At 38.0% G+C, this 15383-nt stretch overlaps 1 protein-coding gene and 1 pseudogene across 1 annotated transcript in view; both read right to left on the bottom strand.

Moving 5' to 3' along the window:
• The window catches only part of CFAP54 (cilia and flagella associated protein 54), a 278386-nt gene that overhangs the window by 128547 nt on the left and 134456 nt on the right, over window positions 1-15383 (bottom strand). The window contains exons 37-39 of the mRNA XM_036891466.2: window positions 8707-8930; window positions 8479-8614; window positions 4883-4991 (exon numbers count right to left, since the gene is read on the bottom strand). Coding sequence (XP_036747361.2) covers window positions 4883-4991; window positions 8479-8614; window positions 8707-8930 — 469 coding nt within the window. The remainder of the gene's footprint in view (window positions 1-4882; window positions 4992-8478; window positions 8615-8706; window positions 8931-15383) is intronic.
• On the bottom strand, window positions 11772-12497 carry LOC118915498 (translationally-controlled tumor protein-like; annotated as a pseudogene).

Below are 15383 nucleotides of genomic sequence, written 5' to 3' on the forward strand. Positions count from 1 at the left end.
ATAATCTATAAAGTGAGCTATTCTCACTTCTCCAAACCCTACAGAGACTATACAAAATTACATATGCATTATTAAATAGTTAGAGGGGAAAAGAGAATGCTGTTAAATAATGAGAACACCAAATGTTCCTAGGCACTGGAGCATTACAATATCTATTCTGAGGAATTAAATGTACCAGGCATTACCACCAAATGCTGTTATGCCAAAAGAAAATGTATGATGTTCAAAAGCAGTGATCTGGTGTGGAAACCATCAAGAGCACACGTGGTCTTTTAAAAAAAACTTAAACATGTCATGGTGACAAACGTAAGACTATCATGCTTATAAACATGTTAATGACTGAGTTCAGTATACTGAAAATATTCAGCTTCCTAAAAACTGCCACATAAGCCCAAAGTGTGGGCCAAAATATCTCCTAGTCACAGAGGTCCTCAGGTCTCATAAAGAGCTATAAATTGGTTGCCAAGATTTTAATGACGAAGTCTCAATGTAAAACCTATAATTAGTATGCAGCGTCATTAAAAACTACTGCATTATCACAGTAAGTCAGAATAAAATATGTGTCCCCCCATATCACTGATATATAGCACTTTTTTTTTTCTCAATTGCTGTAAGTTTAGAGGAGAGTATAACCAGAAAGGGGAGAAGTGGTGAACAGGTCTGCTAGCTCAGTGGAGCACTTATAGGCTGAGCAATCAGACAGACCAGGGTGTGAATCACAGTTGCAGTACTTACCAGTAAAATTTAATTTTCTCATCTGTTAATAGAGTCATAATAATATCTACCTCCTAAGACTGTAAAAATTAAAGCTAAGGGTTATGAAGTGCTAAATATAGTTCCCAGCCCAATTAAGTATTGCTGCCATTACAATAATTTTTAGGTTTTATCCATTCAAATATTCCTGCTCTAATCACTTCTCAAACCGGCTATACCTACACCACCCTTTAGAACCAACCCACTGGATCACTGAAGCCTAATTATATCTACCTTCCTTTTTGTCCCATCACCCACCATCTTGCCTTTCCAAGTGTTCCTTTAACAACTGGAAAGCGAAGTGCTTTTCTGACATACAGTATCCACTGTCAATAAGACCTACTGGTCACATAGGTCTAGAATCTTGCCAGGTATGTTTTTCTTATACATTAAGTCCTAGTCATCACTTTGATAACAAATGTTTTTGACACATTTTCTCTCATTTGTTGTCAGCTTTTTTTCAGATGAAAAGGAGAATATAAATACATTCTGAGTTATGGCTCCCAAATTGGGGGCCTCCAGCAGCTTAACAGATAAGATCAGGAAAAGAAGAACACAACCAGGAAGAATCACACTCTTTGATGGGAATGTCCATTGTTTAATGACTATGAGGGGATAAGTTGATTTTTCATTGGCAGTAAAGCCTGCAAGTTCTTGGTCACCAAACTCACTCAACTGGAGCCTGTCCACCACTCTATAGCCCTTCTTCTTCCCTTCTCCTATTTCCCTCAGGGACAGTCCACTCTAAAATTCTTCCTGAAACCTCCTGCCCTATCAACCCCGACCATGCTTTCAACCTCTTGCTTCATTAAGAAAATCAGTAGCCAACAAGAACGCCTTCAAACTCCTACCCCTTCCACTGACAAACTCTCCTGCATTTGGGTCTCCTCTCTCCTCCTCGCCTTCTGCCCTAGCAGCAGGGGTGTTCCATCCTCTCGCCTAAGGCTAGTTCCCCTGTATGCCATTCTCTGCCCTTTTTCTCCTCAAGGTCCTTGCCTATCAAATATGTTTCTCTCCTCTTGCCAAGCTCTCCCTCTCTACCGGCTCTTTCCACTTAATATAGAAATATGCTCCTTCTTTTCTTTTAAAAACAGACACACAAACAAAACAATGCCCTCCTGAGCTCCACATTTCCTTCTAGTTGCTGCCACAGCCACTCGGTTGCTTGTCACTGCTCAGTTTCCTAAAAGGCAATTCTCCATTCAGTGACTCTTTGTGGGTACAGCTCATCACTACTGTACCCACCAATCAAAACACTTCCCATCCCCTCCCCACCATTTCTTTGAAGCTACTTTTATTAAGGTCACAAAGTCACTCATTTGACAAATAGATATTGAGTTCCTACTACGTATCAGACAGCAGTTAAGGCATTTAGGTTATATCAATGAATGAAACAATGATCGTTGCCTTCACAGAGCTTATATTTTACCAAGGGAGACAGACTAATAATCACTAAATGAAATAAAAACTGAATTACACAGTATGGTCAGTGAAAAGTGCTTCAGAAAAGAAGAAAACATTTAGCAGAATAAGGGGAATTGGAAGGAAGCAAGCAGAGTGCAATTTTAAATAGAATGGATAGGGTAAGCCTCAGAAAGATGAGATGTGCACAAAGACATCAAGGAGGGGAAGGGTTTGTCAGACAGATATCTGGATTGAGAAAGAACATTTCAGGATGGAGATCAGCCAAAGCAAGGCCCTAAGGTAAAGGGATCATAGGAAGAAGGCCAGGGATAATGACCTCCCACATACAATAGACAGTCTGTCCTCACCCTGGGTTACCTCTCTCTGCCTGTTGACTGCTTCCTGCTCCTCAGACTTTTTCTCACCTTGGCCTTGTGTACACCACTCTCAATCTGTGTACCTCCTACCTCTGAGGCCATGTGCCCATCACTTTCAGATGCTGTTCTTCCTCTATATGGTCCTGTGACAGTCACTAGGGCTCTTCACATATTCTATGTCTCTTTATCCTCAGGAACACATTTGTAAAGTTAAATGTGGCCATGTGACTTTAGCCAATGAAATGTCAGCAGAAGTGACATGTGTAGCAACTTTAAGAGCCAGCATGTGATTTATGTATAAATCATGGACATAAAATTATAAAGTATAACCATTTTCCTGCCTGAAAAATCAAGATAATAACAAACCTACCAACCACACTAGAGAGTTGTAAACTAATACAAAGCACTAATGTGAGTGCCTGGTGTTCAATGTGTAATAGTAATTCTTTTATTTAGTATATGCACATGTGGTCTGGCTTTAAAGGCTGTGCCCTTAACCATTCACTACATGCCTCTCAGTATAGCTCCCATAGAGGGTAAATTAGCATTGTTTCCTGTCTTGGATATGATCACAGAAGCCTGTGACAAGATGGAGATTCCATCAACCCGTGATGTGCAATAGCTCGACACTCCACCACTGTCAGCATGGCAGCGTGAGCTTGTGTCACGACAATGAGATTTGGGGATGCTTGTTACTACTGGATTGTCTAGTCCATTTGACTGACAAGGCTTCCAAAGGGAGGCCTTCCTCAGGTCTACACACTCCACATCACTCTGCCTGGGTGACCTCAGTCAAGCCTCTGACTTCAACCACTACTCATATATTGGTGACTGAAATAGAAATCGCTGCTGAGTGCCTCACAGATATACCCAACTATATGATAAACAATTCTACTCAGTCACCATCCAGGCACCTCAGACTCACTAATTACCGGAGTAACCTTCTCCTTTAATTTTCCTGTTGAGTGAAGACTCCACATCTACCTAGCCACCCAAGCCAGAAACCAAGACAACTTGGATTCCTCCCTTCCTCATCTGACCTGCAGAGAGCACAGCCCTGTGGATCTCTCCAGCCTTTCTCCCACACCTGTCTGCTCCTCTATTCTCACCACCTACGACCAGGGCCATCTATATACACAAATCTGGAGTAGCTGCTCTCCTGCTTCCTTACAGTCTCCTTTCAATTAATTCCCCATGCCGCTGCCCCAGGTTCTCTAAGAGCACAAATAGGATCGTTTAACTTCCTTCTTGAAAGCCTTTTAACTAGCTCCCCTCAGCTCTCCAGATATCTGAATCTCTTTATCCTGCCTTCTAAGGACCCCTTATTATCTACCTCCTGCCAACCTTTCTGACCTCAGCTTTTGCTCTTTTCTTTTACGTTAGCCCCGCTAAATTACAGGCAGTCTCTCAAAAGCCATGCAAGCTGTTAACTATTGTTTACAGCAGCAGTCATGATATTACAGATCTTATCATTCTATACTATAATCTTTGGTTCATCAACCACCTTCAGTGAGCTGTCAACTCCTGGATAACAAATCTTTACCCTCATTTATCTCTGTATTCCCAGTACCTAGTACAGTACTGAATACACAGTAGAAACTCAGTAAAGGTTTGCTGAATGACTGAATAGCTGCTTGACTGACTCACTAAATGAATAAATGATTACATCCATACACACATATATAAATAATACGAACAGATAAATAAATGAGAGAATCCTAACACTTCAAAGGGAAGACTTCATTTCTTTCCTATGCTAGAAACAGAGACACATGAAAATTGCAAATGAAGAAGGGATAATCTCCACTTTCATCTTATTCCATTGCCTCATTCCTACAAACTGCACCGCCAAAATATTCCGCGAGGGCTTATCGGCAAAAAGCCAAGGAGTCATGATGTTCCCGAGCCTTCTCCTGTGCTCTAGTTAAAAGGCCTGTAATTTAATCATGGTAAAGCCAAGAGGAGAACAATCTATATTGATTATGGGAGTCAAGACAGAACAAAGAAAATAGCAAAAGGCCAATGTGAAGGCTTCCCAAGTGAGATAAAAACAAGGGATAATGTACAAAACAGTATTTTCCCACTTATTTTTCCTATCAATTTTCTTTCTCCATTTCTTTTACTCCCATTTTCTTAATTTATAGATTAAACTACTGAAAACATTTGTTTTAATTTCTCTTAACTGACATTTATAGCAATATAAGATGGCAAATATCAAATGGATTATTTTCAGCCAAATAAACCTGCAAATGAGATTTTGCCAACGTTTTAATTATAGGAGAATTGACATGCAGAACACAACAGCAAACCATGCTTTAAAAGAGCTTCAAGCTAAAATTGGTTCTGACCTGAATAAATAAGCTTTTTTAGGAAATCTGTATGGTTTCCTGTATCTGTCATTTTGTTGGTTCGAGGATTAATCTTGAGCTGCTTTCCAATGAAATTTCGGCAGGTTATCTTAAAAAGGAAGAATGAAAACAAATATTACTTAGGTAGTTATGGCTAAAAATTTGGCTTACTTGAAATATTTCTCTTACTTTTCATTTGTCAGAAAAAGAGATACAAAAGGATGCCACAAATAAAAGCTAGCAGAACAGCACTCAATCATGAGAACTTTCGGGAAAAAACTGGCTACATAATTTTTCATATTTCTTTTGTACAGCACAGCTGGAAATGCATTAGGCAAATTATATAGAGCAATTAGAATATGATTTTCTGAGAGTCTATAAATTTACTAGTCTAAATATATCTTCCATTATGTACACTGAAATATTTTTAAAATATAGGCTGCTTTTCCAATGGCAGATTTTTCCACCCTATTCATGATTAATGCAATTTAAATTTCCCTGGTGAAGTTTTTCGGAACTAACTTCCTCTGTAGTATTTCAAAATTTTCTTTCTAGCAGGTACTTGAGTCCTAAAATTGTAAAATACTGCAAGTAACATCTTTAGACAAAAGGAAATGCTTTTAAAAGGTCCAAGATCCTCTTCTCTGTTTACCTACTCCTCTTCCTTGAATTAACCTATTGCTCAAAATGCAGCCCTCCTTGAACCCTAGTCTGATGTAGATGCTGCTTTTTTATTGTCTCTTGTAGGTACTTCTACAGTGGGATGTCAACACAGCATAATACAATGCAAATTCCTTCCCACAGCCTGATAAGCCCCTATTTGATCTAATTCCTCCCATCTTTCCAGCTCATTAAACAAATCTTTTTTGAACACCTATATGTGCCAGGTACTGGTCCATATTCTTATGGAACTAGTTCTAGTGGCAGCAGAAAGACAACAAACAAAACAGGGAAGTACAATATAGAGGATATTAAAGAATTTTAAGTGCCATAGAGAGAAATAGAGCGAACAGCCACATAATTTTAAATAGGGTAGTGAGGTAAGTCCTCATAGAGAATGTGATATTTAACAGAGTGGAGAAAGGGAAGGAAAAAATCAGTATGGATATTTGGGGGAGGAGCATTCCAAACAGGGGAGTAGTGAATGCAAAGACCCTGAGGCAGGGACATTTTAAAGAACAGGGCAACTGAAACCTACAGGGGAATAATGGTAGATGAGTCACAGAGTATCACAGGAGGATAAGACATATATGGGGTATTAAGGCTGCAACAAAGATGTTCACTCTAATTCTGAATCAGACATGAAGTTACTATGGGTTTAAAACAAAGAAAGGATATGGTCTGGCTTAAGTTTTTAAAGGTTCATTCTATCCACTGTATCGAGAAGAAACTATAGGTTAGAGGCAGGAATTCAGGGAGACTGGAAGCAATAAAGCCTAACTAGGAAGTCATTGCATTAATCCAAGCAAATATAACAGGGGCTTCGATCAGAGCAGGAGTGGTGGAGAAGTGGTCAGTTCTGAATACATTTTGAAAGTAGAGGATTTGGTAACCATTTCAAAGTGAGGTGTGAAAGGAAGAAAGGGATCCAGGGATGTTTCCAAGGTGTCTGGTCTGAGCAGTACGAGGATGGGGTTCTCACCAATTCAAGTAGAGAAGCCTTGAAAAAACAGGTATGTTTGAGATATATTAAATTTGAGAAGTATATTAAATATCTAAGAGATGATGTTGATTAGGCAGTATGACAGTTTTTTGATAGGTCACATTGGTTAGGCTGAATTATGAGGACAAAAGAGAGAGAAGCATCCTTTTGTAGCATACACACACCTCATTCCAGCTGCTCAAACACTAATCTAGGTGCTGCTATGCATGGATTTTGCAGATATTAATTAAAGTCTCTAATAAATTAGCTTGAAGCTAAGGAGATTATCCTTGGCAGGCCTGACCTAATGAGGGGAATCCTTGGAGTGCTGGCAGTCTCCAGACTCTAAATTTCAAATAGCATAAAGGTCTATGACTGTTTTCTCCTCACTGGATCCTCCCTCACTGACCGCCCGACGATAAGAGCTTCCAGCCATCCCTGCAGGGTTCTTCCTGCTTGGGATGCTGATTGCCCACCCTACAGATTTTGGACTTGCTAAGCTAGTCCCCCACCATCACATAAGCCAATTCTTTGTAATGAGTCTTGATAGACTGATGAATGGACAGATGGATGAGTAGATAGATGGAACTTATTAGTTCTGCTTCTCTGACTGAACCTCACTGCTACAGGCAGTTAGAGAGATATACCAACATATAATTTGGGAGAAAGGTCTAGACTGGAGAATTTAATTTCAACAGTCCTCATCTCAAAGATGGTCCTTAGGACCACAGACTGAATTAGATCACTAAGAGAGACTATGTTCAGAGCGAAGACAGAAGGACTAAGAACAGAGTCCTGGGATGAACTAACCTTAAGACACTGGGGAGAAGAGGAAAACGCGACAAGAAGACTCAGACAGAGCGGCCCCCTTCTCTACCCCCTCCCTTGTCTGCTACGCCCCAGCCATTGGGGCCTTCCTTCGGCCCATCTGAGGGCCTTTGCCCTGTTCCTCCCTTGGACTGGAATGTTCTTTCACACTGCGTGGCTGGCCCCTTCTCATCAAATGTTACTCTCTCCAGGAGGCCTTCCTGATCCCACTTGCTAAAGCTTCCTCCTACCCCCACCTGACTCCAACCCCCTGACTTACTCTATTTTCTCCAGAGAACTTACAATGATCATAAATCTTATTTATTTGCATGCTTATTATATGGCCTTATCTCTACCCCTCCAAAATGAAATTCCATAAAGCAAGAACTCAGACTGCATTCTCGTATGTAGAATATGCAGGAGGCAAGACTATGCAAAAATCTGTAAGGAACCTTTGTGAGAAGAAGAAAAAGGAGCCCTCGCTGTGTGGCTGCAACTCCAAAAGCTCTCAGACTGGTATACAAGGCAGGGACTGGGCTTCAGCCCCCATGAAGGCCAGGGGCCCTTGGGCAGCCCATAGACTGTCCACTGTATACAGTGGCTCTGATATTAGGGAGTCAATACATATTTATTAAATTAATAAATGAGAGAATTTATTTCAACTTAAAAGCAACGTCATAACTTTTATGGGCCTTAGATAATTTTGCCTTCCCAGGCTCACACTCCCATTAAAAATACTAAAAATTATACTTGATAATTATGTTCACATACATATAAACATATTAATAGGAAATTTTAAAACATTTCCTTTGAGCTAAAAAAAACTTTTTTCTTCTTTTTAAGAAAGAATTGAAACATTTAATGAGCCCCTAAAAGGATTGTGGCTCTAGACACTGTCCCCACTGTGTATAATGGATAAATCAGCCTTGACCTGAATATAAGTTTTTTGTATACAAAGACTTAATTTTTGTTTACCCGGTGTCTAGAAAATACTGCCACATAGCAGATTGTCAATAATGTTTGTTGATTTGAATGATAAATGGCCTAAGTGCAAATAACAACATATGTCTGATTCCTAAATCTTTGTATTTTATGTTATGTACTAACGAAAAAAATCCAACTGCATTATTAGTAGAGCCAAACTTACCTTGTCATCACGTTCAGCCTCGTATCTTGCACAAGGCTGTAGGGTAATATCTGGGCCACTGAACTTGGATATTCTTAGAAGAAGCTGGTGCTGTGCATATACCAGGAGTGGTGTCACTTGCTCTGTATATCTCTCACTAGACAGGGGGTTAAAAATGCAAACATTAGTTTAAATACTTTTTTTTTTCAATGAAATCTGTCACTTTAAATTGCCCAGAGCTGTACTTACTGTGAAATTGTATTGAACTGAATGGCAAGTGATACTAGTGTTTCCCATTTTTCCACTTGATACAAAAATTCCAGAGATTTTAACACAAAGTCATGGATCCATTTCAAATCAACCACATTTACATCATCCAAAGGATGCTCAAAAGTAAGGCTGGCACCACCATTATTGTTTTTAATATTTCCATAACAGCTGGGAATATTGAATTCTCCTTTTTCTTCAATAATCTGCAAGTAAGACATTTTTTTAAGTTTTTGTGTAATTTCAGATTTTACTACACAGTTTTCTGAGAATTGGGTGTGATAGATAATAGTATAACATGGAAGAGAACCGAAGAGAAAAAGAATTAAAATGCTCGTATTATGCAAGTCAAAGCTTGATAATGCCATACAACAGAACTTTATGTGATGGTAGAAATATGCTGTATCTGAGCTCTTCAATATAGTGGCCACACTAAGCACACATGGATACTGAGCTGTTGAAATATGATTAGTGTAGCTGAATTTTTATTTTATTTGACTTTAATTATAAGCTTAAATATAAATAGCCACATATAGATGCTCCTTACCATATTAAACAGCACAGACTGAGGTCTATACTTCTTGTTACATAGTCACTATCTATTTAAGTAAGAATATTAAACCCAAGCTTCAGTATATACAAATAACTAAGTTTCCCTAATGTGCCGGTTACATTCATCAGTTGGTAGAATAATATTGTCCAGTCTTCTAATGCCAAGGTCAAACCTATGGAGAAGGAAGTCTAGAAAACCCTTTTTTGGCCTAAGTTAAAGAATTACTGTATAAGAAATGTATTCATTTCCTGTGAGTCCCTGACGCATTTGTGTATATACCCCTAGAAATTCTTGAGGCAAGGCAAAGCCTCTTAGATGTACCTACAGGCCAGGCTGTCACCCTGGTTGGGTAACTCAAGACCAGCCCCTCTTAACCCAGTGTTACCATTAAGGGTAACCCATGCATAGGGGAGGGAAGGTATTAACAAAAGTAAAGGATAAATATCCTCTCTAACAAGATTTGTAGTCCTTAAAGTTGGAAGAGACCTTGGAAGTTATCTGGCTGTGAAATACAATATGAATACCTCACATCAGGCTGCATAAGTGTGAATAAGAGGTGTGCCATATGTGACCTCTGTGAATTTGCTCAATAGGTGCCATTTTACTGGTATTATGAGCACCATCCTGCTAATCCACTGCACCTACAGAAAGACTTCCAGCAGCACATTGTGTAAGGGGGTCTCTCCATTTCCTCCACCTCAGGTTTCCAAGTGGAGGTGCTCCTGGCCTTTATTCAGTTCTCTTGGTGAATGTTGAAGAAATCAAACCTGCCTATTCAACCATTCCCAGATAATTGTCCCGTCAGAGCCTGCCTGTCTATAGGATCACACATTCTTTCTTTGGACATAGGTAAGTTTCCTGGGCCAGATTGAAGCAAGGTTCCTGGACCATCCCTGAAGAAGAGGGGTATCTGCTATCATTTAGTCATGCCTATTCCTATGTGGTGAGCTTATTTCTGGGATTAAGGATGAGGAAGCTCTCTGTGGTTACTGTATTTTCCATTATAGCTCTTTAATCAACACCAAAGCTGACACTGTATCTCCAACTACCTTATTCAGTGCCCATCTCTCAGTTGATTCCAACCCCAAAGAGGGAAAAAACTAAAAATTATTATCTATTCACTTCTTAGTTTTGGTAACATTACATGGCAACATTGAGAAAGAAACAAGACTGGCATTGTGGGATCAAAATAGCACATGGAGAGTGAAATTTCTGGCATGGTCAGGGCCAGAGTCTGTAAATTTTGAAGACTTAGTATGGGCCCTATGCAATTTTTAATAAACTTTTTATTAAGGAAAATTTCTAATACTCACAAAAGTAGAGAAAATAATATAATGATGTCCCATGTACTCACGACCATTTCCATAATTATCAACTCCTGGGACCTATTTTGTTTTATGTATACACCTCCCGACTTCCCCCATTATTTAGAAATATATCCCCAAAATTATTTTAATTAATCCCTAAACCTTTCAGTTTGTAAAAAGACAAGAATTATTTTTTAAAAAAACATAACTGTAATATTATAATCCCACCTAAAAATAGAAATTAGAAAAAAGTCCTTAAAATCATTGTTGAAAAATTATACTGAAGAGTTACTGTTCACATTTCCCTTAATGTCCTATAATTTTTTTAGTGTGTTAGTTTTAAATGAGATCAAAATAAGATCCAAACATTGTAATTGGCTATGTCTTTCAAGTCTTCTTAATCAATAGGTTCCATCTCTCCTCTTTTTTTATTTCAATATTTTGTTAAGGAAACAAGTTGTTTGTTCTGTAGAGGTACCATAGTCTGGATTTTATTGATTGTATCCCCATGGTTGCATTTCAGATGTTCCTCTGTTATTGCACTTGTCAGAATCTCCAGAATGATTTTGAATAAAAGTGCTTTGGGCCATCCTTCCTTTTTTCCCAATTCTAGAGGGAAGCTCATAATATTTCACCATGAAGTATAATGTTAGCTGTAATACAACTCTTTATCAGGTTGAGAAAATTGTCTTCTATTCCTAGCTTGCAGAGAGTTTTTAACATCAGCAGACATTGGTTTTTGTTTTTATATTTTCGTTTTCAACTGTATTAACCTCTTCTCATTCTCTTGGTAATCTTTTCCAGAGTAACTACTTCCATCTGTAAGTGATGAAATGTGTAACAATCCATTTCAAAGTGGGCATTGCTGTAAACATGGTTTCTTCCCTTACTTCAACATCAAACTGAGACTTGTAATTCTTGTTTTTATGTACCAGTCCCAGAAGTACTTTTCACTGTAGAATTAAACTAAAGATAGTCTTATGCTTTCTGTTAGTAGTCTACAACAAGTCTCTAACTTCTCCAGGAACACTCTAGGATGGGATTAGTTTAAATATACATTAAATAAAGAGGCATTGACTGAAATAAGTTTAAATGCATTTTATTTTTAGACAAGTTACACGACATGTTGTTTTCTGAAAAACAGTACCTCTACTCTAATTAAGTCAAAGTCAAAATAAGTGAAAGGCTCAAGATGACATCAGTCCCATTTGTCCAATTCCTGGTGTGTGGATGGATGAAAAGCAGCAGCCACATTTTTCCATTTCTAAACCATTCTTAAAGGAAATCATACTATCATCACAGTAGTCTGCCAGAGCAACCATGCCACCCAGATTCATATTTTTACCAGTAAATAACGTAATTTTTGAAATTAGCAAGGATGTGCTTGATTTGCTCTACAGCATCTGTTATCAATGGTTTTACTCTTTCTGGTCTCTGTTCTTCAAGTTTGCTTTTAACTGATTTCATATGATCTCTTTTATGTACTTCCTGTTGACTTCTTTTGCAAAGCTGGTTTTCTACAAGTGATGGTTCCTGACAAGAACAACAGTGATTACTGTGCTTCCAGTCCTTTTGCCTTGGGGACCTTCAGCAGAATACATATTCCTCAGTGTTACTGTCTGTCCTACTGTCTTCTCCTCCATCTTCAAGCACAACCCCTTTATGACCTCAAGGATCCTACAGATATTGGGGAATATCTCATCATGGCTGATGAGGTCCAAGTAGATAATCATGACAGCAGCTGGGGAGAGATAATGGAGGCCCATGTTTACAGGAGCCTGGCACTCACAGCAAGTGCAGTGCAGCCAGAGCAGTGCTCAGGGGAGGGAAAACAGATGGAAAGAGTGGTGTCAAATTTTGTAAATGCTTTTGTTGTATCTATTTCAATGGCTGTATGATTTTTCTCCTTTATACTGTTAATATGGTGAATTACATTGATTGATTTTTACATGTTAACTTTACATTTTCTAAGAAAAACCCTACCTGATCATCATTTGTATAGTTGTATATATATATATATACCTTATTTGCATATTTCATATGTTGGATTGGTTTGTTAATTTTCATTAAGGAATTTTATGTCTGTGTTCATGAGGATATGGATTTATACTTTTTGATAAATGTGTCAGGGTTAAGCTGGCCTCAATGCTAAAAAAATTTTGCTATATGATTTATTATTTCTTCCTTGTATGTTTGCTGGAACTCTGCAGGGAAATACTCTGAGTCTGGCCTTTTCTTTTGTCAAAGTTTCAGATTATGTATTCAATTTCTTTAATATATTTAGGGCAATTCAGTTTTTCTATCACTGTTGTGTCAGATTTGTTAAATTGTGCTTTCCAATAAACATGTCCGTTTTACCTAAGTTATCAAATTCATTAGTTAAAAATTGATCATACTAATGATGAACTAGCAGAAAGAGAAATCCTAAAAACAATTCCATTCACAATTGCATCAAAAAGAATGAAATACCTAAGAATAAATCTAACCAGGGAAGTGAAAGAACTATACTCTGAAAACTACAAGACACTCATGAGAGAAATTAAAGAAGATACCAATAAATGGAAACACATCCCATGCTCATGGATAGGAAGAATTAATATCGTCAAAATGGCCATCCTGCCTAAAGCAATCTACAGATTCAATGCAATCCCTATCAAAATACCAACAGCATTCTTCACTGAACTAGAGAAAATCATTCTAAAATTCATATGGAACCACAAAAGACCCTGAATAGCCAAAAAATCCTGAGAAGGAAGAATAAAGTGGGGGGGATTACCCTCTCTGACTTCAAGCTCTACTACAAAGCCACAGTAATCAAGACAATTTGGTACTGGCACAAGAACAGAACCATAGACCAGTGGAACAGACTAGAGAGCCCTGATATAAGCCCAACCATATATGGTCAATTAATATATGATAAAGGAGCTATGGATATTCAATGGGGAAATGACAGCTTCTTCAACAGCTGGTGTTGGCAAAACTGGACAGCTACATGCAAGAGAATGAAACTGGATTATTGTTTAACCCCATACACAAAAGTAAACTCAAAATGGATCAAAGACCTAATGTAAGTCATGAAACCTAAAACTCTTAGAAGACAACATAGGCAAAAATCTCCTGCATATAAACATAAGCAACTTCTTCCTGAACGCATCTCCTTGAGCAAGGGAAACAAAAGCAAAAATGAACAAGTGGGACTACATCAAACTAAAAAGTTTTTGTACAGCAAAGGACACCATTAACAGAACAAAAAGGCATCCTACAGTATGGGAGAATATATTTGTAAATGACATATCTGACAAGGGGTTAAAATCCAAAATATATAAAGAACTCACATGCCTCAACACCCAAAAAGCAAATAACCAGATTAAAAAATGGGCAGAGGATATGGAGACACCTCTCCAAAGAAGAAATTCAGATGGCCAACAGGCACATCAAAAGATGCTCCACATCACTAATCATCAGGTAAAGGCAAATTAAAACCACAGTGAGATATCACCTCACACCAGTAAGGATGGCCAGCATCAAAAAGACTAAGAACAACAAATGCTGGCAAGGATGAGAAGAAAGGGGAACCCTCCTACACTGCTGGTGGGAATGTAAGCTAGTTCAATCATTGTGGAGAGCAATTTGGAGATTCATCAAAAAACTACAAATAGAAATACCATTTGACCCAGGAATTCTACTCCTAGGAGTTTACCCAAAGAATACAAGTTCTCAGATTCAAAACACATATGCACCCCTATGGTTATTGCAGCACTCTTTACAATAGCCAAGATATGGCAGCAACCTAAGTGTCCATCAGTAGATGAATGGATAAAGAAGAAGTGGTACATATACACAATGGGATACTATTAAGCCATAAGAAAGAAACAAATGCTACTATTTGCAACAATATGGATAGAGCTGGAGGATATTTTGCTCAGTGAAACAAGCCAAGTGGATAAAGACAAGTCCCAAATGATTTCCCTCATTTGTGGAGTATAACAACAAAGCAAAACTGCAATAACAAAACAGCAGTGGACTCACAGGCTCCAAGGGACTAGTGGTTGCCAAAGGGGAGGGGTGTGGGAGGGCGGGTGGGGAGGGAGGAAGAAGAGGATTGAGGGGTATTACTTTTAGTACACATGGTGTGGGGAGTCACAGGGAAGACAGTGTAGCACAGAGAAGGCAAATAGTGAATCTGTGTCATTGTACTACACTGATGGACAGTGACTGCAATGGGGTATGGGGGGGCACTTGATAATATGGGTAAATGTAGTAACCACATTATTTTTCATGTGAAACATTCATTACAGTGTATACCAATAATACCTTAATAAAAAAATATATATATAAAAACTTGATAATAATATCCCTTACTTTCTATTAATATCTATAGGAACTATTGTTATAGCCCTCTGTCATTATTAATGTCAGTAAACTGTGCTCTTCTTATTTTTGTTCTTCATCAATATTCTTAGGATTTGGGCAATTTTAATAAACTTTACAAAAGATTAATTTATTGACTTTATTAATTTCTCTGTATTGTGTTTTACATTTAATTTATTTCTGCTCTTATTATTTCCTTCCTTTTTTTAAGTTACTTTGGACTTAATTTGTTCTTCTTTTTCTAGCTTCTATAGATGGATGCTTAGATAACTGGTGTTATATCTTTCTTCTTTTCTATTAAACATTTAAAATTATGAAGTTCCGTCTAAACACTGGTTTATTTGTATCCTAGTTTTCATATGTCATCATCAGTTTGAATCCCCTTGTGTTTTCTTCTTTGACCCATGGATTATTTAGAATTGTGTTGT

This window comes from Manis pentadactyla, chromosome 10 (genome assembly GCF_030020395.1).
Source record: "Manis pentadactyla isolate mManPen7 chromosome 10, mManPen7.hap1, whole genome shotgun sequence".
Classification (NCBI taxonomy): Eukaryota; Metazoa; Chordata; class Mammalia; order Pholidota; family Manidae; genus Manis; species Manis pentadactyla.